The sequence below is a fragment of the Mus musculus genome, chromosome 16 (assembly GCF_000001635.26).
Source record: "Mus musculus strain C57BL/6J chromosome 16, GRCm38.p6 C57BL/6J".
NCBI classification, from domain to species: domain Eukaryota; kingdom Metazoa; phylum Chordata; class Mammalia; order Rodentia; family Muridae; genus Mus; species Mus musculus.
This window is the reverse complement of record NC_000082.6, coordinates 58,474,954-58,498,100: the sequence shown is the minus strand read 5'-3', so window position 1 is coordinate 58,498,100 and position 23,147 is coordinate 58,474,954. Positions and strand designations below refer to the sequence as shown.

Here is a 23,147-nt window from a genome sequence, read left to right as displayed (position 1 = left end):
ATCTCACCACGACGGGTACTGACCCTTGGTTTCTGCTCCAGAGATAACTCCTCTTTCCTGTTATCAGCACTTCCAGAACAACCACGTACCATGAAGAAGTCTCAGATGACAATTCTCCCTTTCAGGTTCTCTTGCTTTTTATCTTGAGATGACAGGGTGGCATTGGAAGAGATCTCTAAGGGTCAGGCTAAACTCTTTCTCTTAAACTGTGTGATGGGAGACAACCTTTCTCATCAAGAGGCTCATACCCACATAGCCACTTAGCAAGCTTATTGTGGCCTTTACTGGGCATGGCTACAATTACTGGCTTTTTGTGAATTTAGAAGCTCAGTACAAACAGTGCATTCTTTTGTTATTGAAGAGAAGGGAAAGCTGTTGTCTTAAGAAAAATTGTGTGTGAGGGGGAAGGGGAGAGGAAGGGGAGGGGAAGGGGGAGGGAGAGGTACTTCTATGTGTAAGCAGGCCTGAGGTCAACAGTAGGTATTTTTCTCCATCACTTTCTTCTTTATTTTTTGAGACCCTGGAGTTCATCTGTGTAGCTACACTGGCTGGTTGGTGAGTTTCAGGGATCCGCCCCTTCCCGACTCCATCCCCACCAAGTGTTAAGGTTACAGAAAGCGCATCCATATCCAGCTTTTTTGGATATCAGCACGCAGGTCCTCAGGCTTCCACAGCAAACACTTCATGGAGTGAACCTTTCTCCCAGCCCAAAGTGTTGCCATTTTCAAAGCTTATGTTGCCACACAGGACAAGTTCATGCCGTGCCCTGTAGGTGAGTTCTGACTTCCTCGAAGCCCCCAGTCCACCTGTGAAAGTTTGTGACTCTCTGGTTTGAACAATGCCTGTGTTCCAAATCAGCTACCCTTCCTGTTTAATGCCAAGCTCTTAAAATGCACTTGCTTGTTCTGTGGAAGTTAAATTCTAGGCCTTTATGGCTTTCTGAAGCCACATATCCTATATAAAATCCTGGCTGGTTTTCCTTTGTATACTTTTGCTCCCAGCAACATGGTCCATTCCATGTACTGTGTTATAGTTAGAGAATTAGTCTATTTGTGGAAGCTTTTTCCTGTGAACAAACAGAGGGACCTACATGTTTATCACCAGGATATCCTGGTTGGCCCTGGCCTTCCTTGCACCTTGAATATCAAAGCTTCAAGTTGGCTATGAAATTCTAGAAAGTACCTAAGCTTCCTAAGTTTCTTTTTTTCAAGTGCTGTGTACAATACCACTTCAAAAACAGGTTTGTTTTACTTTTGGAAGGAAAGAAAACAGAGAACATTTTCTTAACATTTCCTTGTTTTCAGTTGAACCACGCATTAGTGAGTGAAAAACAAGACAATAACAAGATTCTCACTTACACATAATGCTGTACTTTATAAAATCACCCCTAAGTGTATGACCTAATGGATAAAGAAGCAGATTGGATGCTAAATACTAACAACTTTTTCTAGGGCTCTTAGTTGTAACTATATTTTCAAAGTTTTGCTGATAGTAGTAAATTATATCTTTATCATTTGTTTACATGACATGTTATTTTGAGCAGAAATGTAAAGGCTTGTTTTAAGTTTTTTTTTTTTTCTTTGACAACCTTCTACTGTGGTCAGTTGCTTTCTAGGACAGTGTGATAATCTGCTGACACTGAGAGTGTGCTTGTAGACATGTGTGGGCATTCAGATACAAGCGAACTGGTTGACCTAAGGCCCTCACCCTCTAGTGAAATACATAGACTCAATTACAGGTGTGTGTGTGTGTGTGTAGACTAAAGTTTATGCTTTTAACTCCCTTGTTTATTTGCTTTCGCCTGTCACTTGAAACTAATTTATTATAACAGTACTTGGGAGGGGTGCCTGACAGTCAGAAGTCGCAAGCAAACTGAGTCAGGTGGTAATTACAGTTTAGAGCTGTAGCAAATTTCCCACACCAGGGAGTCTCAGCTATGAGAAAGCTAGGACAATTGTGATTCTTAAGATGACCCTCAGCTGTCCCTTGTGAGACTAGGCCGGGGCCTAGCAAACACAGAAGTGGATGCTCACAGTCAACTATTGGATGGATCACAGGGCCCCAAATGGAGGAGCTAGAGAAAGTATCCAAGGAGCTAAAGAGATCTGCAACCCTATCGGTGGAACAACATTATGAACTAACCAGTACCCCAGAGCTCTTGACTTTAGCTGCATATGTATCAGAAGATGGCCTAGTCGGCCATCACTGGAAAGAAAGGCCCATTGGTCAGGCAAACTTTATATGCCCCAGTACAGGGGAACGCCAGGGCCAAAAAATGGGAATGGGTGGGTAGGGGAGTTGGGGGTGGGGAGGGTGTGTGGGGGACTTTTGGGATAGCATTGGAAATGTAATTGAAGAAAATACGTAATAATAATAAAAAAAAAAAGATGACCCTCTGTTAGAAAGACGAACAAAAAAACTTACTTTTTACTTTTTTTTTTTTGTTTTTTGTTTTTTAAGACAGGGTTTCTCTGGGTAGCCCTGGTTGTCCTGGAACTCATTTTGTAGACCAGGCTGGCCTCGAACTCAGAAATCTACCTGCCTCTGCCTCTGCCTCCCTAGTGCTGGGATTAAAGGCGTGTGCCACCACACTCGGCTTAATTTTTACTTATTGTGTTCCATTTACAAAGGCAAAAATTGGCTTAAGATTTTTAGCTAGGGCATAAGAGAATAGCTCAGAAGTAAAGTATTTCCTATCACAGGCGTAAGGAAAGGACAGGAATCCTACCCTCAGAATACATTTAAAATACAGGGCATGGTAGCCCCCTCCCTTTTTATTTTAGGTTTTGGAAACAGGGTTTCTTTGTGCAGCCCTGGTTGTCCTAGAACTCTCTCTGTAGACCAGGATGACCTCAAACTGACAGAGATCTGCCTGACTCTGTCCCCTGAGGGCTGGGATTAAAGATGTGTGCTACCACTGCTCAGAAGGCAGAGTCTGGAAGGTCGCTGGGGCTGTTTAGACTAGCTAGCCTGGACAGTGCCTAGGAAAAGAGAAAAAAGGAAAAAAAAAAAGGACAATAACTGAAGAGGAATGGGACTTGAGCTTGACCTCTGGCTTCCACCTACATGCATGCATACGTGTGTATGTGCACACACAAACACATATACAACTAAAATACAAAGCTTTTTCACTTCAACTTATTTTCCTTCCTTTCACTTACTTTCCTCTTAGAAGGAATTGCAAATGACTCCAGCCTGAGCTCACTTTGTGTACTCAGGTGTTTGCATTGAGGTTGCTAGATACAGATAAGAAAGAAAGGAATGCTGTGTGCAGTCATCTAGATCAATTGGGACCTTTGTAAGGGACAAATGCACTGAAATCAAAGGATGTGTTATAGAACTCGGTATCACTCGTCTTCTGCATTTAATCACATAGCAGGAGTTTTTCCGTGTCTGTTTTTGAAGAAATGAAGAGGGGTACCAAGCAGGCATACTTCAGATGTTTCTGGTGGTCCTCAACTTTCCTAATGCTGCAATCCTTTTTAAAACAGTTCCTCATGTTGTGGTGACTGCCAACTATAAAATTCTGTTGCTACTTCATAACTGTAATTTTGCTACTGTTCTGAATCATAATATAAACATCTGATTTGCAAGATCTCTGATAATGCAGTCCCACAGGGGTCGTGACCCATAGGTTGAGAACCACTGGTTATATTTTCTGCTCCATACATTGTCCTGTATATGTTTACATGCTAGAGAAGATTGCCAACTATATTTTTCTGACTATGAAGGTACAATAAATAACACACGAATCCAAAACAAAACTGGATGTGCCTATGCTGTGATGTTGGAAAGTCAAATATGAACATCTAAAAGTTGAAATGTTTCAATGAATTTTTTTCCTGAATTTTAAAAACCGAAAATGAGCTCTGAAACTATTACACATGATATCTGAAATCAATTCAGGCTCCAAGGGTGTAAAATGGTTATTCAATCTTGAAGCATATACTTTTTATTAAGAAGAATCAATAAAAAAAAGATATTCTTCAGTGTTTTTGAAGAAAGGTTTTGGGTATGGATTCCGTTTTTGAAACAAGTTTTTACTCTTTTACCAAACATGAAAAAGTTTCAGGGAAGCCTCTATCTAGCTTTGATACTACAAAACTGTTGACTGTTGAAAACTTGTATCCTATGTTGGTAGGCTACTCATGAGAATAAACAGAACTGTTCTTTCTGTATGTTCAGCGAACATTTTCAATGTTATAGACCCATGTCTTTTTCTCTTCTCTCTCTCTCTAGATTTATTTACTAATTCATGTATTTGAACCATCGTGGAAGACCTCTGCATATTCATCTCCCCTCACTTTGGACTCTGTTTCAGGCAGGCCAGCCATGAAAGGGTATCTGGTGGCCATATTCCTGAGTTCCATCTTCCTCTATTATGTACTATACTGTATACTGTGGGGAACAAATGGCTATTGGTAAGTTTCAGATTTTACTATGCAAACATGACTTCTCAACTAGTCTACCCCCCTCCCATTTAACAATTTAAAATTTGTAGGGAGATGGCCTAGTGGGTCAAGCACTTGCTGCACAGGTATGAGGACCTGGGTGTAGATTGCTGGAACGCATGTGAAAACCAAGCAGGACCCTTGGCATTTGTAACCTGAGCACTGGGAAGGAGGGATGGATTAGATACAGGAAGGTTGCTAGTGATGGCTAGTCAAAAATCAGAGTTAGTTCCAGGTTTAGTGAGAAACTGCCTCAAAAGAATCAGGGAGAGAGGTAGAGCAGCAAGACAAAAACATAACACACATACACACACACAGACATACAAATTCCTGTACACATACACAAGCTCACACACACACCTATTCATGTTCACACAGATACATGGTTGTGCACACATATACGTGCATATACACACACTCACATACATGCTTATACACATGTACACACATACTTGCACATACACATATATATACACACACACATATACATATAAACATGGACACATGTATACATGAAAACACACACATACATGCACACACACTTTCAGGCACATTCACACTTGTACACACACATGCACAAACACATGCATATACATACATGCATAAATACACAACTCAAACATGCAGGCACACACAATGCAATATACATACACGCATGTATACACACACACAAAACCATATATTCATGCACATACATACATACACACATACAAACACATACACAAACACACACATACAGACACACACACACGAGATTTTTAAGGAAAAAAAACCTGTTAGATAGCCCTATTTCTTAAAAAAATTAATTTTGTGTATGTATGTACATGTTTTTGTGTGATTATATATATGTATGTGTAGATACCTAATAGAGGTCAGAAGAGGGTGTTGTTGGATTCCCTAGAGCTGAATTTCCAAATCGTTGTGAGCTACCCAACATGCATTCAGGGAACTGACCTGAGGGCCTCTTCAGGTATAATATGTGCTCTTAGCCTCTGAGCTACCTCCTCCAGCCTCAACCTATTGCTAAGTCCCCAGGAAAGCAATAATATTGACTGTCTTCATTCAGAACATAACATTCCATGTCTATACAATAGTTCATTTTCTCGAATTAAGCAGTTCTTAGACTCAGCATCAGTTTTAAGTTGCTACTGCTAACATATACACTCTACATTTAGTTTCCTTTGTTTAAAAGTGCAGTATGTATTTCAAAGTTGTTTTGATATAAAATACTTAAAAATGTTGAGGCATACTGCAGAGAAATTTATAAGTGTGTTTTTCATACTTCCCATTTCAGTCCATTGGCTAAGAGTAAAGTTTAGTTGACCTTTAATTCGTAAATGGATGTCAGTACACAGTTAAATCCAAATAAATCAGATCATAACTTCCCATCTTACACAGAAGGCCAGTGCTTTGTCAGGGTTTCGGTGGCTCTTAGGTTGTTTCTAAGAGATGAAAAAAATTCCCATGTTTCTGTTTTCTGTATTTCTGTCACTGAAGAAGTATGGTAGTGCTCTCTCATGGAATAAAGTTGGACAAATACTACTGGAAGAAAACTAATTCCAGGTGGGTGGTTTGGTCCTACAGATTTAGCCTTAAGACTTAAATGCTTGAAGTATGGTTAAGAATTTAATGAATATCATCCCACGGGAGTCTCTCCCTTCATGCCTGCCACCTCCTATTAATAGAAGAAATGAAGAAAGAGCAAAATGCTCGCTCTGTTACTATTTTAATAGGGTTCTCTAGGAGAATAGAACTGATAGAACATGCATACATGATAAAAGGGGATTTATTAGAATGGCTTCTATGGTAGGGGCTGGATACTCCAACAGTGGCTATCTGACAGCTGGAGAGAGGCTCAGATCATGTAGTCACTCAGTCTGAGAAGCCAGATGCTTCTGCAGATGCAATCCTCTGATGAAGAGCTGGAGGATCCTTCAGAGTTGCTGAGTATTGGTTCACATTGGAAGACAGAAGTTGGAGTCTACGTCAGTGAAGGATAGACACACTCCTAAGCAGAAAGGACAAGCGAGCTTTGCTGCTTTTTCCCTCTGATCTTTTTCTACCTGGGTTTACCTGGCAGAAGGTGCCATCCACTCTGTGGCTGGATCTTGTTCCCTCAAGTAATTATTACCAGAAATGCTCTTAATACCTACCCAAAGGCATCTCTCTTAGTTAATTCCAAATGCCACAAGATTATATTACCTACCATTCGACTATTCTATACATCCTGTTTTATCACAGAGGAAATGATAAAGACGATAATAAGAAGACTTCGGATGTATAACTATTTTTGTCATCAGAATTTGAAGAGTGTTTAAGTTAAATGAACATTAATGATTGACAGGACCTGGGAGATCACGGCTAATGTGCGTGTGCACTATGGCCTTGTTTCCTTCAAAGCTGTTTAAGGGAGGCTGGGATACCAAGGTCTTGCATAGTGTTCAAGGATGGACCTGATGGAGCCATCAAGGAAACAAAGACAAGACAGGCAGATGGACATGTGGATAGAAAGCTAGGACTGGGTGTCTGGACTCTCTGCTGGAGAAGCCCCAGCACCCTGGAAACTCAATGTGTTTAGTGTATACAGTTGAAATGAAAGGTCAAGTTATTGTGTACAGCTAGAAAAGAAGGCAGGGTTACACATACATGTAAGCCAGGAGGCAGGGTTTAGGGTATACAGTTAGATCAAAGTGACAGGTCAAACTAATCTTTACAGGAGCAGTCTCTGTAGGGGAACAGTCATCAGGCCATACACATTACAGGAGAACTCTATGGTGGATACCTTTGTCGTCATATACTATTGACACACAGAATCAGTCCCCCAAGGAAAGCCTTGCCTTGCCATCCCTGTGAGTCTGAAGCAATGGGGTCCATGTGTGGCTGTGTCTATTTCAAAAGCATACTTTCACTTAGGACTTTATTCATTCAGGGCTTCTTTTGTTCCCTGTGCTTGGGAGACAGTTACATGGGTGGGGAAGATGATTCAATTGGTAAATATTTTCTATACAGACATAAAGACATGTGTTTGATCCCTACCTCCTACATCAACAGCCAGGTGTGGTAGTACATACTGGCCAGTGGGCCTAGCCTAATCCATAGATCTATGTTCTCAGTGAGATGGTCTAGAGACACCAAGGTAGATGGTACTTAAGGGTGAACCATACCCAAAGGTGTCCCCTGGCCTACATAACCACAAAAAAAGAACCAATAGGAGATGCCTCGGGGGTTAAGGCACTTGCCATTCAAGTACGAGGACAAGAGTTTGGACCCCCAGAATGCACAGTGGATATTGGAGCTCACCTATCGCAGATGACATAGTGATTCCCCAGAGCAAGCTGGCTAAGGAGTATTTGTGATTAGTACAGTAGTAGTGAACTCTTGGTTTGGGTGAGTGGCTCCTTCTCAAGAAGAGTGTTCAAGGGAGATTCCCAGTGTCAACCTTGAGCCTCCACTCATACATGCACACACATGGGTGCATCTACTCACACATGCTCACACATAGGTGCATCTACACATATGTGACATACATACGTATACATATACAATACATACAAATAAAAAGGAAAAATAAACAAGGGACTGTCTTTGACTTCAAAACCACCGAAAGTTTGTCTTCCTAATATTCTAAAGCAGCTGTTTATTTTCTGTCATTGTGTTGCTTCTATGTTTCCTAATCTTAGACATGAAGTAATAGGCTCGTTGAGTATGATACAGTGTTTGCAGCTCACTGTGATAGTTGGCCACATCTATGTGTTGTTATGTATAAACCGAGGGGTCTTTGCCATGGCAGAATTCTCAAAATATCTTATTACATAAGGACTTACATTCTCCTTGTTCAGTAGCTTACTAGTTCTAATTGTGGAGATTTTATACCTTAAAACAAAAAAAGAAAATGATTTGTCTATAAAAGGTTCAGTCTATTCACATTGAGTCCTATTGATTAATTTTTAACTGTTTTTTCTCATTCACTTTTTAAAATTAATTTCTAAAGCATCGATTCTGTACCTCATCAATGACCAGTGAGTTCTTGCGTGAAACTGTTTGGCTCTTCCCTGGCTATCTCCTCCCATCCCCCGCCCCTCCTCCCATTTACTTTCCTTGTTGTGTTTTCCAATACCCTTTCAAGTTGTGGAGACAAGTGCTCTATTCAGGAGTCAAGGAAGCCAAGAACCTAGGGCAGTGAGATCTAGCTCTCAGTGGTGTGACTTGTGACAGCCTGAGACAATGGTCTGTTGATGCTACTCAGTCATGAGTATCCAGTCTGCTGTCACTAGGTGTCCCACATATGACTTGTGGATGAAAGCCATGTGCACTTGCGCTGGGTTTGGTTTCAAAGGTCTTTGAGGTCTTCTAAAACTAGAGTGTGGGTTTGACTCCCACCCTGAGGTAACCCTACTTAGGTCCCCATGAATCACTTCCAACCCTAAAGGTCACCATGGCCTTTCCCATTCTCCATTGACTTTCACTTATGAATTTCCAAGCTTGTGTAGGATTTGGAGAAGTCTGTGTTAAACATCAGGGGCGTGCATGTGTGCGCTCATGGGACTATGCATGCATGGCCTCTGCCTACAAATCTGGTTAGCAGTGGAACCCAGTGGGTTTTTGGGGTACACATTCCTCCTTGGGCAGGACTCCTGGGTTTTCATTGCCGCTGTTTCTGTCTCTTAGGTTCCCAGCTGAAGAAATGAGGACTAGAAACAATGTCAATAATTGTTTTAAAAAGCCAGCTTTCGCCAATCTTCTGAGGTAAAAAATTAGACCAAAAAAAAAAAAAAAAACTGTAGCCATTGAACATTTGCAAGGTGTCTTCGTAGTCATTTTTTTCACACTCTTTGTCCTTTTCATGCAAACTTTGGTACATGGTAGACCCTGCATGTGTAAGAAAGTGGGCAAGGAGCTTGAATAGTCTGTTCTTGTGGGTTTAGTCAGCACTCTGAGTATAGGAAAGGCATGGGAGCGGCTGTTCTCACTCAGGGGAGACTAGACAGGCCTACTTGCATTTGATCAGACAAAAAGAACTATTCTTTGTTTTCTTTCCACCCCTTCTCCCACTCTATTTTTTTACTTTTGTTATTTGAGGCTTCTTTCCTCGTGTACTATAAACACGATCACGAATTTTTATTAGGATTTCTTCATTGTAGGCTACAACCATTGCTGTCTCCAGGCGCTGCTACTTGGATAGATGGCTAGGCGACACACTTTTATTTTATGTTTATGAGTCCACTGTGGCTGCCTCCAGACACACACTGAAGAGGGCATTGGATCCCATTACAGATGGTTGTGAGCCACCATGTGGTTGATGGGAATTGAACTCAGGACCTCAGGAAGAGCACTCAGTGTTCTTAATCGCTGAGCTATCTCTCCAGCCCCGACACTTTTAGATAGCAAAACCGGTCACAAATTCAGTGAGGCATGTTTAACTGTCTAACACAGTATTTGAGACTCCCTTCTCCCCCAGGTTATGTTAGTTGTTCAGGACTGCTGACTGAGTAATCTAAGATCACAGTTAAAGGGACAGGTAGGCGTCTGCTTGTCATTTGTGCAGTGTTCTCTGAGGATGAGCAAGCCAACGCCTCAGAGAGAGAGAGAGAGAGAGTGAAGCCAGGAGAGGAGCCCCAAGGAAGCCCTGCTTGGGAAGCTGGGTTGTGTGGGAGAATCTCAAAGTCAGGCTTGTGGGCTAACGGCTCCCACTGCAAACAAGATCTCCACTGCCCGTACCTGACCATAGCAAGCTTTTTGTAGGACTAACAACTGCGGAGCTGCATTGTAATAAAAGACATTTTAATCTATATCGTACATATTGTGATATTCATAATTATCGCCAGTAACACTAATACACACCGAGGTTCTTGCTATGTCTGACGTATTGTGCCAAACAATCATTTCATTTAGAACATAAATGTAAGCAACAAATAGAGGTTTTTGACTGCAAACACGTGCTAGTTGCTGGCTACTGTTATTGTCATATCACTCTGACCAGCTCAGGGAAAGAGAACCCTTGACCATTATTGCCACGTATGACAGCTTGGTTTCTTTAAGAAGACAGGGAGGATCTGGGTCTGCTCCCAAGCATGAAGCTGGAGACCTGGCACTTCCTCCTCCCTGGTGTAGGTCCTGGACTTGGAGAATCAGCACCAGTTTTAAGATGACATTTGCAGGTTGGCTAGCCTCCGAGGCCGCTGTCACTGCCAGTGCCAAAGCTGAGGACATACATTTGGTCGGGAAACACTATGTACTTATCTGCTTCCTTTGCAATGCCAGTTTGTAATGAAGGGGATTACAATTGGAAGCATGTCGGTTTTGCTCCATTGCTATTTCCATTTGTCACGCAGCCGTGTAAAGATCTAGCCTCACTCTGGTTTCCGCCTGCATGTTTAAATATGAGCACACAGCCATTGGATGAAGTAAGATAGTGCCTGTGTAGAGCCTGCAGCGAAGTCTGCCAGGTCCTGCCCTGTAGCCCCGTTGTAGTCTTTCTGCTGGGAGAAAATAACGAATTGGTGGTAGAGTTAAGATTGTTACTCTCTCTTTAATAACACACATAAGCACTTTTCCTACCTTATAATGGTCCCTTAAAAATTGGTGCTGAGTTAAAATTTATCCACCCATTTATTAAACAGGTGTTTATGAACTGTATTCTGTGCCGGACTCCACCGTGGCTCTCCCTATCTTTATGCCCAGGAGAGCCATGGGAGTCACAGGCCACATCTGGAAGTCAGAGCATGTACCAAGAGGACAGAAGTCTGCGATTTTTCTTCTTGAATCAAGTTTAATGACATGAGGACAGAGTTGAGTTCTCTAGCTTTGCTTAACTTTCCGTAAATCTTCATTTTTACAGTTGGTACAGTTTGTGCCTATGGCACCTTAAAATCTTGGAATGGCTTAGAAGCGATACCTACATAACTTCCTGGCCATCACTTTGCCACACGGAGTTGTTGTGAAAGCGTGGTTAACTTATACTGTGATGTAATGTTGGTCCCTGTACCTGAAAACTGCATAGCTCTTCTATCTAGCATTTTACGTGTCTTGAACTCTTTAAAAACTATTTGCACAGCCCAAGCCATTGGCGGCCATGAGTTTCGGTTGTGAGCTTAGACAGCTGACAGCCAAGCAGGCATTTGACAGGATCATGCTCCATTCTTCCTTTTCAGATTTCCTCAGCTTTACCCATTTCTGTGCAGAGCTGACTTTATAAAGGTTGCTGCCATGTCCGGTACCAATAATTTTCCGTTGCCCTATGGAATAAAGACCTTCGGTGAGTCTCAGTGTTCTTACCCTGCCTGTTAATTTGAGAGCCTGTTTGATCCGAGACACATTTGTTGTTGTTGTTGTTGTTGTTGTTGTGTTTTGTTTTGTTCTGTTTTCGAACGATTCCCAGGAGATATGACTTGTGGACAGGATCAAAGTTTTAAACAAAAACACTCTTTTAGAGGCAGTGTAGTGCCAAAGAGTAGTTTTTAAAATTTATTATTATTATTATTATTATTATTATTATTATTATTATTTGAATTTTAAGAAATGGTCTTTCACTGGCTTGGAATTCAGCAGATAGTTAGAGTGACAGGCCAGTGAGACTCAGGGATTGTCCCAATTTCCTTCTGTCACAGCCTGCCCTGTGCTCTGATTGCAAGCACAGGCCACCATGTTATGTATGCTGGTTTCAAGGATTAACCTTAGGGTCTCATACTTGCAAAACAAGTGCTGTGCTGATGGAGACATGTCCCTACCCCTGGTTTTCCTCTTATTTATTTTATCAGCAAGGTCTAGATGAATTCCCAACCTTCCTAATATGGTGACTCTTTAATACACCTCATGTTATCGTGATCCCCTGTCATAAAGTTATTCCATTACTACTTCATAACTGTGTCATTTCTCTACTATTAAGAATAACTACCTGTTTTCTGATGGTCTTAGGGGACCCTGGTGAAAGTTTTGTTAGAACCCCCCCCTCCAAGGAATTGTGACCCACAAGTTGAAAACTGCTTGTCTATATCTTTAATATTTTAACTTTTACCAGTAGATTTTATTTTCATTAAATTGAGAGGGTATTATTCAATCTCTTAGCAACACAACCATCGTCCCACTGCTTACTGGGAGCTTTTGGGGCTTACATAGCTTTGACTTCTAGGTTTTGTGGGGAGACTAAAGACACAGTGGTGATAGAGCTATGATTTTGGGAGATTTTACTTTTTTAACTGACCCTGTGTTAGACATTTTCACATTTATAAATATATTTTGCAGAAAGCTAGGGATATAGCTCAGTTGGGACAGTGCTTGCCTAGCATGGTTGGAATCCTGGGTACAGTTCCTTGCATTACATAAACCAAGAACTTCAGCCCAGAGCTAGAGTTCTGGCATTCAAGAGGTAGAGACAGAGAGATCCAAACTTTTAAGGCATCCTCAGCTATAGTTTGAGGCCAGCCTGAAATACATATGACCCTGTCTTTCATTCATTCATTCATTCATTCATTCATTCATTCATTCGTGTGTGTGTGTGTGTGTGTGTGTGTGTGTGTATACAACACATATCCTATATATCAGGTTTTGAGTGATTGCTTGAAATTCACTGAATTCTATGGTTAGTCTCAGAATCTTCTGATATGGCTACTTTTTGTCATCACCCCTGGGAGGAACCTGAGAGCATTTACTATTGTGAATGTGCTTTTTGAGCACTGTGAACAAATAAGTTGTTAAGTTTTCTACTGATTAACTCCAGTGTGGCAATAGTACTTAAAACGAGTTTGGGGAGTGGGGGCTGGTGACCCACTGCCTCTAAGAAGACCTGTTTCTCCTTTTATTTATAATTCTCCACTTGTTTTTCAGAGACATATTTCAGCTCGGCCCTTTCAAAACTGCAGAGTTGTGATCTCTTTGACGAGTTTGACAGGTGAGTTTATTTCCTTCTCTCTGACTTTCAGCTCTATTGAAAGTGCCTCAAAGTATTTGCCTCAAGAAATGCAAAGAGCATTTACTCAGGGTGATTCTACTGGATGTGTGCGATGTTAAAAATCCAACAGTTATTTCTGTTCTTATTCCATGAAAAGAAAGAAACTATGACGTGGACTTAGGAGCTGCAGCACTGGCTGGCTCAGAGATTTGTAGAGTATTTTCATGCCGAGGAACACGAGTTCCCACCCATGGCATTTGTATCCCCCATCCGTCACCTCTAAGCTGTTTGTACTAAAGAATGAATACACTGGACTGCTGATGAATATAGAGTATCCATCCATGGTAGTCTCCCACACTTTCTGCACGTAGCCAACAGGTTCCTGATAGCTTCTCTTTTTCTTGTTTATGGTTTACTGACATTTGTTATAATTTATAATTCAAAATAATGCCACCCCCTGAGAAGTTTCAATTTTTATTGTTATTCAAGAGTTTATTTGGTTGGTTGGTTTTTGGGTTTTGTTTTTGTTTTTGTTGTTTTTTGTTTTGGAATAGGGTTTCACTTTATAGTCCTGGCTGACCTGGAACTTACCCTGTAGACCAGGTTGATTTCAAACTCAGAGATCTGCATGCCTCTGCCTCCTGAGTGCTGGGACTAAAAGGTGTATACAACTACCACCCAGAGCATATCAAGTATTTTACACACACACACACACACCACACCACATGCTTGTGCATTGTGCACGTGTGCATGCACACACACACGCACCCCACCTAGATCACTTTTATGTAGCTTTCATTTATAGAGTTTTGATTTGTGAAGTCGTTTGGCTTATTTAGGTCAGTTTTCTCTAATTATTCAAACAGTGAGAGTAAGGCTGGACAGATAGACAACTTGCTGTAGCTGGGAAATGCCTGAGCTAGGATAAGAACTGGGTACTGTGGTTCCAGTGCCCAGATGTCTGAGGGAAGAGCAAGAACAAACCCTGTAAGGGTTTGCAGTAGGGATCCATGACTGTTCTGTAAACACATAGTATTACCTTTGAGAGTGAGTGACTGGAAATTCCTTCTTGCCTGCTTTTTATGCTACTACTAGAGTGTTTTTTCAGTTGCTTTGCAAGGATATCTCTGGCAAAGTGAGGTCTTCAGCCATTTGCCTGTGCCTTAGCTAGCTGTTTTCTTCTTTCTTACTGACTTGGTCTGGCTCGCCCTACCTTTTCCTCTGCATTACTACAAATGTTCTCACTCCCATCAGCCTGTGCCAAATTCATCCAACAGAACCTTTTCCCTTCATTTTATCCTCTTTCACATTTATTTTTTTCTGTTTCAAATATAAGCTCTGTGCTATTAGTGTGGTTCAGAGCACTTCATCAAGCAAGTCTGCTACTTTGGTGGAGTCCTCTGTTGTGGTGGTTTGAATAGGTTTGGCCCAATAGACGAATGTGTTTGAATGCTTAGCCCACAGGGAGTGATACTTTTAGGAGGTGTGGCCTTGTTGGAATAGGTGTGGCCTTGTGGGAGCAAGTGTGTCACTGTGGGCATGGGCTTTAATCCCCTGGTCCTAGCTGTCAGTTTTCTCCTTTTTGCCTGCAGGAACAAGATGTAGAACTCTCAGATCCTCTAGAGCCATGCTGGCCTGGATGCTGCCATGTTCCCACCATGATGATAATGGCTCAGAAATCTGTGAGGGAGAAAAATTGGTTATATTTATAAGTTAGATACCTCTCTCTCTCCCTCTCCCTCTTTCTGTCTGCCTGTTCATCTGTCCATCTGTGTGTTCATCTATCCATCTGTCCATTCATCCGTCCATCTGTCTGTCTGTCTCTGTTTGTTTACATGCATGCACTCTGCAGGGCTGTCTCAGCAGTTCTGTGGTCATCAGGGCCAAGGCCTCTCTGTGTTGGATCCTGCCGTTCCTCAGTACATGGCTTCCTCTTTAGGGGCCAACATGCAAGCTGGAGTTCAACCCATCACATCTTCATTCCTGTCATTAGAGAGGAAGAATGAGAGAAGGGCGTATACCGTTCCTTGAAGCTCCCCCCCCCCACCACCTTTTTTTAAAATGGATATCTCAAGTAGCCATAGAAAATGCCTCATTGTACCTAATGATGAGCTAGAGCCAGGGACACCAGCAAGGGAAAGCTATATCTCTTGTCAGCTCCAAGTTTAGCAGCCTCAGCTGGAAGCTTGACCTCGTCCCTAGAGACATAGAGCCTCTCAGCCTGTCTCCTCCCCCTTCCTCCCTCAGAACTGACCAGTAAACATTTACTAACAACCTCTGATGACGTTGGATAAACTCAGGTACCCAGCCATCCCTGACTAGAAAGGTGATGAGAGATGTTACCTGTTGTCTATGGCACTGTGTGCTCACCTTTAAAAACAGCAAGTCCTGGGGCTAGTAAGATGGCTCGGGAGATATGGGTGTTTTCTGCCAAGCCTTTCATCAGGGATTTAATTCCAGTATCCACACAGGAAAAAGGAAGAACGTGGGGCTCTCTGTCAAACAAAGTAAACAAAAAATGCAATGACAGAAATGTCTTATTTAAAGGACAAAGGAAGCACAATGACAGTCCTTTTTAGTAGCTTTCCCTGTCATTTCTTTGGTCCCCAAGTGTTTCTGTGGCATGGAAGGTTCTGAAGTCAACTAGGCTAAACAGCCCGGTCTAGCTCCTGTCGTCGCCCAAGCCCAGTGAGCACTGCTGCATTGCTTAGCGAGCTTCTCCAAAAATAGACATTTCAAGGACATTGCCAGGGACACTTAAAACTAGCCCAAATCCTAAAGTTCCGACTTCCTTGCTGTCTCTGTCACCCCTTTCTCTAGCTTAGCCCTGCTCCCAGGGATACTGCAATCTCTTGGGTGGAATTTTATCCCTCCCCAGCTAGGAGCGACAGAAGCCTTGAGATGGCAGAACTGTAGCCTCCATGGAATGTGCACAAACTAGCTCCCTACCCCCCATCCGTCAGATGAAGAATGCTTTAGTCCTGTGGCCTAGTTAGTTATATAGTAACTGCATATTAATAGCTTTCTAAGGGAAACACCTGTGCTAAGTCAGTTGGCAGCTATATGGGGGATGGTCTGTAAAAAGCTGCCTTCTGCTCACTGAAGTGGGACCCATTATGTCAGCTCGACAGAACTGGATTGGTTATGAGGCGAGGCGTCTAGGATAGAAGAGTTAAAAAGAATAGGCTGGAAGCTTGTCAGAGGCACTATGAGCATGGTGAAGGTCTACTACCCATCCACACGCCATCCGACAATCCTGCTGAATGAAGGGCTGACCTTTGTAGGGTGGGGGGAACAGAGGGCAAGAGGAAGTTGTGATTTTCCATCAACAGTTGGGTCATTTGTGGGGAAATCACAGTACAACCACTACCTGTTTTCTATGTCTCTGGGCAGATGTTGAGCAAAGATATGAGTTCGGGCTCTGCAGGCTGGAGAAAAGGGTCCTGTCTAACAAAACAACAGGGAAGACAGTGGTGATTACTCAATTTCACACAACAGGAAAACCGAGATGACAGAGGCCAGATCACCCAGCCAAATTCCCCAGTGTGCTAGGGAACATGAGTGCAGAACCTGTTGCCACCACCAGTCTCTTGCACATCATGTTAAGGTGTGGCTGCAAGGAATATAGATTGCTGATTGGACATGTACTATTGCTCACATGGGGTTTCTGATCTGCCTATTTGTGGTTCCTTCTGTAGGATGCCATCTATGGCTCCCCTGAGTATAAAGAATACAATCCCAGGAAGTACCAATTTATACCCATAGTTGTCTGAATGAATGTTCCTGAGTTTAGACTACTGGTTCTCAACCTGTGAGTCACGACTCCCATAAGGGTCAAATACCAGATATCCTACATATCAGACATTTACACTATGATTCATAACAGTAGCAAAATGACAACTATGAAATAGCAACAAAATAATTTTATAGTTGGGGGTCACCATAACATGAAGAAACATATTAAAGGGTTGCCACATTAGGAAGGTTGAGAACCACTGACTTACACTATATACAATCTTGGCGTCTTCATGGTGTATGTGGTTGAGGGGTTGAGATAGTGACTCAATGGTGTTAGCAATCTAAGGTGGACTCTCTGTGGTTCTTTTCTCTTACATATAAGATGACTGCAGCTGCTCTAACCTTATATCATCCAGAGCTGGGGCTCCCAGTGTCAGAATCTAGGCTGAAAGGAAGGGGCAAATATATATATATGGTATATATATATACCATTCTCTTTCCAAGGGCATAATCTTTCTGAAAGCATCTGATGTATTCCCTTACTATCTGACTGGTCAGGGATGAGTCATGTAGCTGCCACTAGGCCAGTCATTGTCAGGGATAATGAGCCCACCATTGTAGGCTTACAAAATAGGCTTCTGGGTTATTGGGAGCACGGCCAGTAGTGGAATCTGTCATAGATTTTTACACGGAAGACAGAGTGATGTGTTTTGATGTATTGGGTTGCCAATGTGAAAAGAGGATGCCTAAAAGCACTCAATAAAGATTGTAGGTGGTTTGTCATAGCAACCACAGTTGGTTTTCTCTGTATTGCATAGGACAGTAAATCTTCTAGGGGTTGTGGCTCTCTGCACTGGGTAGCAGTTTTGCCCAGGGTTATGACTCTGCACAGTAGAGACTCTGCCAGGAGTTGTGGCTTTGCAGTGGGCAGTGACTCTGCATGGGGGTGCGACTCTGTACAGGGTAGAGGTTCTGCCTAGGGTTGTGACTCTGCACTGTAGTGACTTTCGGGGTTTTGCCTGGTTGAAGAGAAACCTGTGTTTCATGTCAGGGAAATAAGTCTTAGCCTTACTTCCTAAGTACCTGTTCAGGTTTTTTGGTTCAGACATGTTGCAGTTATTTGATTTTGTGGCTAAGACGATTAGGAGCCTGTATATTTCCTTACTCCCCTCCCCCACCACCCCAGGGTAGAACAACAGAAATAAGCATCTCCTCCAAACGCTTAATGTGAGAACTGAACTGATTTTGAAAACACCTGGAAAGGAGTAAGCAGTTTCGTTGGGATGGTAGGCAATAGAAATGACACTGCTCTTTCCTCTAGGTGTTCAGATTTCACTTGCAGCTATTTAAGTATGAAGATGGAGTTAAGGAAGCAAGATAGAGTTACATGGGCCCCAGAGGATCCTGAGAATCATTGCTCATATTCAAGGAGCCAGGGCAGCCGGATTCTGAAGTCAAGTGGACCTTGAAAAGTGGGAAGCATCTGTTCGTTTATAGAACAGGAGAATTTGTTTTGAGAGAAACGAATTCTAAAACGAGCAATTCAGAAAGTGTGTACCATTCTGTCCCTGCAAGAACTGTTATGGAGCTGCGCATAAGATGCTAGTGGAGAGGGGCCACGCTAGGAGCACCCCCAATATCCTGTAGCCTATGTGAGTTTCAGAAAAAGACACAGGCCCTTGTAGTTTTCTTTCCTTTGAGGAAAAGGGGGATCCCAGTTGACAAGGTTTCCCTTGAAAGGGCCTGGAAAGCCATCCCACCAGTAAAGGTCCTTTCTCCCCCCCCCCCCCCCCGCCCCATTTCCTGTAAAGCTGACAAAAGAAAGCGGAAATGAGATTCCTACAAGCATTTGACACTGAAGTGTGATGAGCAGTGACTGCACTTTGTGGGGATCCAGTCGTAGAGGACTCTGTAGAAGAGATCTGCCTGATTCCTATATTCCTTGCCCTCCTGGCTGTGAGTATTATGTCTGTGGGAGATCCAGGACTTGGACATTGAAGGGTGACCAGTGGGAGTGGCATGGCACATAGTGGCTACCATCAATCCTTAGACTACTATGTAACACACAACACTTGTCAGTGCACTGTAGCATTATGGTGCTAACCCAGTTTGGGCCTGAGCCGAGTTACCTCTTTCAGGAATCAACCTCAGAGCTAGAGCTTATGAGCCAGGAATCCTTTGTTGAAACTCCAGTGTAAGTCTCAGGACATGTGCTGGTAGCTTCCACTCCCAGCAGCCCTTACCCTGTATGTTTTGTGTAGTCAAGCCTGTACTCTAGTATTAGGAACTCCAAGCTAAGGTAGAAGCTGGAGTCCTGAGGTTTGTCCCTGGATAGAAGAATTGATGCGGCTTTCAGTCTTCAGTGGGGGCAGAGGGATTAGACTGGTAATTACAGATAGTCCTCCCTAATCCCCATTCATGTTGTTGCTTGGAAAGGGTTGTTATTTCTAACTTGTGTATTCTGAGCCCCCTTGATGCCCAGCCTTGCTTAGGACTTTAGTGAGGAGCCAATTTCAGCAGGATCAGCCTGAGAAAGAACTGACTCTGAGGTTCTGGAGAGGTAGCTGCTCTCTGCAGAGGGCATTTATGGGACAGATCTCCTGAGGATAATAGCTATAATACCCTGAAAACAGTGGTGGCCTCCCTTTAGCAGTGAAGAGCAGAGAGCTTTAGTATACTGGGCTTTCTGCAGTTCATATTGAGGCTTGTTAATACAATTCTCTAGAGTCAAGATAATTTCTTAAAATACGTAGACATAAAAAGACATCTCCAGAACATATTGTGACATGTAGGGTATTCATGATGTGAAGGTTTGTGGGTACTTTTTGTTGGACAGTGCCCTCTGTCTTTCAGCCCCCAAAGTCCTGACATATAAAAGTAACTTTTATTTGCCAGATGTAATTGTACTCTCGAAGGCTTACAGATGAATAAGCTCACCCTTTCTAGCTCTTTCTGAACTCTTGCTGGTTGGTTCAGTTCAGCTGCTCTGGCTCAAACGCCTCTCCAAGCTGACTGATTCAAACTGGCTTCTCTTGGCTTCTGACCGAATTGCTCGGCTTAGAAATACTGCTTCTGAATCTCAGGACTTGAACTTCACTGAGTGCACGAACTGAACAGAACTGCCCAAACTCAACGGCACTGAACTCAACTGAACGTCACTGCATTGCCTGAACTCAACTGAACTGCACTCATTATACTACCCTCCACTCCTGACTTACTCTGCCCTGCCCTTAAGTAGCCTCTCTTTTCTGTTTATTCTCATGACAGTTGGGTGTATGCTACCTCTGACTCATTCTACCAAATCTTTCTCTGATTCATCACTTTGTCTGTTCCTCAATTAAGCATCACTTTCCAATACGGCTGCTTCCTCCTACAAACTAATTTTACCTTCATTGTTTGGGATGAAAGGGGGGTGGTAGCAAGGACGTGTCTGGACAGTATTCTGACCAGAGGGATTAAATAAAGGTGTGTCATCCCAGCTGGATCACATATACCTAGAAGGTCTTTGGATGTCATCTTTTGCCAGAGCAAGCCATGTTGCCAGAATAAGATTCCTCTACACTGGCACCCATAAAATTGTTACTTCTTATTCTTATCTGGTAAAGTAGACACTGATGTAGACAGAAGTGATACTTAAATGGAGCTAAAAAGAAAACTCCAGTTAAAGTGATTTTATGAGTGTTTGGAGGAGAGGAGCTGGTGAGATGGTTTAGTGGGTAAAAAGGTTTGCTGCCAATTTTGGTGACCAGGGTTTATTCACCAGCACCCACATGAGGAAAAGGGAAAGCCAACTCCCATTAACTGTCCTGTGATCACCACATTTGTACTGCCTATACACAGACACACAATACAGAGACACACAGACACACACACACACACACACACACAGAGAGAGAGAGAAAGAGAGAGAGAGAGAATATAAATGTAATTAAAATGGGTAAGGAATTTCTATTTTTAAAAGTGCCTTTGTAATATTAATGCTTAAAACATAAACTAGTTAATTGAAATATGTGCCCTGCTAAAAGGGTAAATTCTATTACAGAATGCATACATCATCTCTTAACCCAGTCTGGTTCTTTTAAATGCTCCCTGCTTCTACATTCTCTGGATTTAAATATTACACAGTTTTATTGCACCTTTTTTTTTTTTTTAAGTCTTAAATGTTTTGAGGTTGACTGGTCAGCTGCTGTCTTAAGGAACAGGTTTGCCTTTAGTGTCCCTCTGCTTCAAGGACTAGGAAGGACTAGGAAGGGGCCCTTCGCAAGACTCCTTGTCTACATGTGTCCCAGAGAAGGAGCCTTATTTTCTAGGCCTAGTGAACAAGAACCCCAGGCCAAGGTCACATTGGCTGAGGACCAATACTGTTCCACCCCAGGCTTTGACTCTGGCCTGCAACAGGAAGTCCCCTTTGTGCTCTCCTTAAAGCCTTTTCGGAAGTACAGTGAGCACAGTGCTTGTGTGAAACAAACAGAAGCAGTCAATGTTTGAGAAGTTGAAATGAGCCCAGGCAGGGTAAAGAGAGCTGCCCTCCCTTTGCCACATTCCAAACTGGCCATTTCCTCACTCGTATGGTGCAAGAGAAAGCCAAGGGTAGATGAGGAATGGGGAAGGCTGGTTTTAAACTTAGATAGCAATGTTGTGTGAGCCATGCTTGCACATGCAAGCTCGAGCTGAGGAAACGCCTTAGCACTCTGGAAGTTTGGAATCCAATGCTAGTCCTACATGTTTGGAGTTTGGACTTTGAATGCTACATATTTTTTTTCCTCCAAATTTATTTCTTCGTTTTTCTATCAGGAGATAACCAGGTTTCTCTTTCTAAAGTGGTGATTTTTAAGGACCACACAGAGGGAATGGATTACATACATGAGCCACTAAGGGGTGATGTCAACCAATGTGATGTACTTTCCCTAACAGCAGTATGTTTCTTGAATCTCTGGACCTCAGGCACAGTTGGTTCTTTTTCTACTTACGTGTCAAGTGGAATTTAACTTGGTTCCAGAAAGCAGGAGCAGGTTCTTAGAATCACCCGGTTTTGTAAATGTGATGACTCAGTCTTTCCCTTGTCTGTTTGCCCAACAGAGTGCCATGTAAAAGGTGTGTGGTGGTTGGTAATGGAGGAGTGTTGAAGAATAAGACATTAGGAGCAACAATTGACTCCTATGATGTAATAATAAGGTAAGTACATCTCCTAGCCACTAACCTAGAACTGCTTGAAGAGAAGGTGGTTTTCTACTCCAGGACAGCTGTGTTTAAAGAGTACTTGGCCATTTATGCACCTGATTATACAGCTTTGCTGCCTTGGTTACTGGCTATAGTAAACTAGGTTTCAGATCACTGATTCAGCAAATATTTAACTAGTCCACTTGATATGCCAGGGACAAAGCTAGACGTAAGGGAGATTAGTGCATGATAAGAGTGTGTTTGTACCTTATAGTATTTACATTCTAAAAAAAATGGGAAAAACAGTAATCAAATATATAAGCAGATAGTATATCATAGACAAATAAAAGAGATGATACAGAATTATCAAGTGACTACTTGGGAAAGGGTTACCGTTTAGAGGTGAAATTTAATTTAAGCTAGACCAAAGGACACATACAAGACTAGCTATGTGAAGATAAGTGGAGGAGCTGTCCAGACAGGATGGGTATTGCAGTTCCTCAGGAGGCTTTTATCCTTCAGAAGAGCAGCAGAGAGTTCAGGAGAGTGGTCTAACAAGAAGCTGCTGAGGTGGGCAAAGAGCAGGCTATGCAGGGATTTTTAAGGTTCAAAGACTACATTATTAAGGCCATTAGGAGCGTCAGAAGCCTTTCACATAGGATCTCAATGAAGCATTTTTTGAAAGCATTCTGGCTGCAGCAGACAATGCTGCCTGAGGGATAAGGAATGGGCTGAGGCATCAAGAGTCGTTGCTATATTTGGGCAGCAGATGCTTGGGCACAATTGGGGAAGTGGACAAACTGGAGCTAGGTTACATTTGCTGCTTTATTAGATGTGGTGACGTACTCCAAATAAGCAGCCACTGTGGCCACACACTGGGAAGGCCCTGCAGTGCATCTGGAGGTTTTCTG

At 42.6% G+C, this 23,147-nt stretch overlaps 1 protein-coding gene and 1 long non-coding RNA gene across 25 annotated transcripts in view; one reads left to right on the top strand and one right to left on the bottom strand.

Moving 5' to 3' along the window:
* The window catches only part of St3gal6 (ST3 beta-galactoside alpha-2,3-sialyltransferase 6), a 54,519-nt gene that overhangs the window by 26,160 nt on the left and 5,212 nt on the right, over positions 1-23,147 (top strand). For 15 of the 21 annotated variants that reach the window (XR_003951801.1, XR_003951802.1, XR_384577.4 and 12 more), the window contains 5 exons: positions 4,240-4,421; positions 9,120-9,197; positions 11,603-11,706; positions 13,275-13,338; positions 22,156-22,251. Coding sequence is in view for 13 of the 21 variants with exons in the window: in NM_001357433.1 (NP_001344362.1) it covers positions 4,333-4,421; positions 9,120-9,197; positions 11,603-11,706; positions 13,275-13,338; positions 22,156-22,251 (431 nt within the window). In the remaining 8 variants the exon portion in view is untranslated. Of the gene's footprint in view, positions 1-434; positions 773-4,239; positions 4,422-9,119; positions 9,198-11,602; positions 11,707-13,274; positions 13,339-18,905; positions 19,033-22,155; positions 22,252-23,147 lie in introns of those variants that run through there. The other 6 variants (XR_003951805.1, NM_001357434.1, XM_011245975.2 and 3 more) reach the window with 4 other exon arrangements.
* On the bottom strand, positions 14,936-22,158 carry Gm33475. 4 transcript variants are annotated; one of them, XR_003951961.1, is made up of 4 exons: positions 22,047-22,158; positions 16,709-16,781; positions 15,709-15,833; positions 14,958-15,321 (listed from the first exon to the last, which is right to left on the bottom strand). It is a non-coding gene; the product is annotated as a predicted gene, 33475 (long non-coding RNA). The 4 variants fall into 4 exon arrangements; XR_876120.1 differs by lacking the exon at positions 22,047-22,158 and having other exon boundaries at positions 14,936-15,321; positions 16,709-17,257; XR_384915.3 differs by having other exon boundaries at positions 14,949-15,321; positions 15,709-16,785.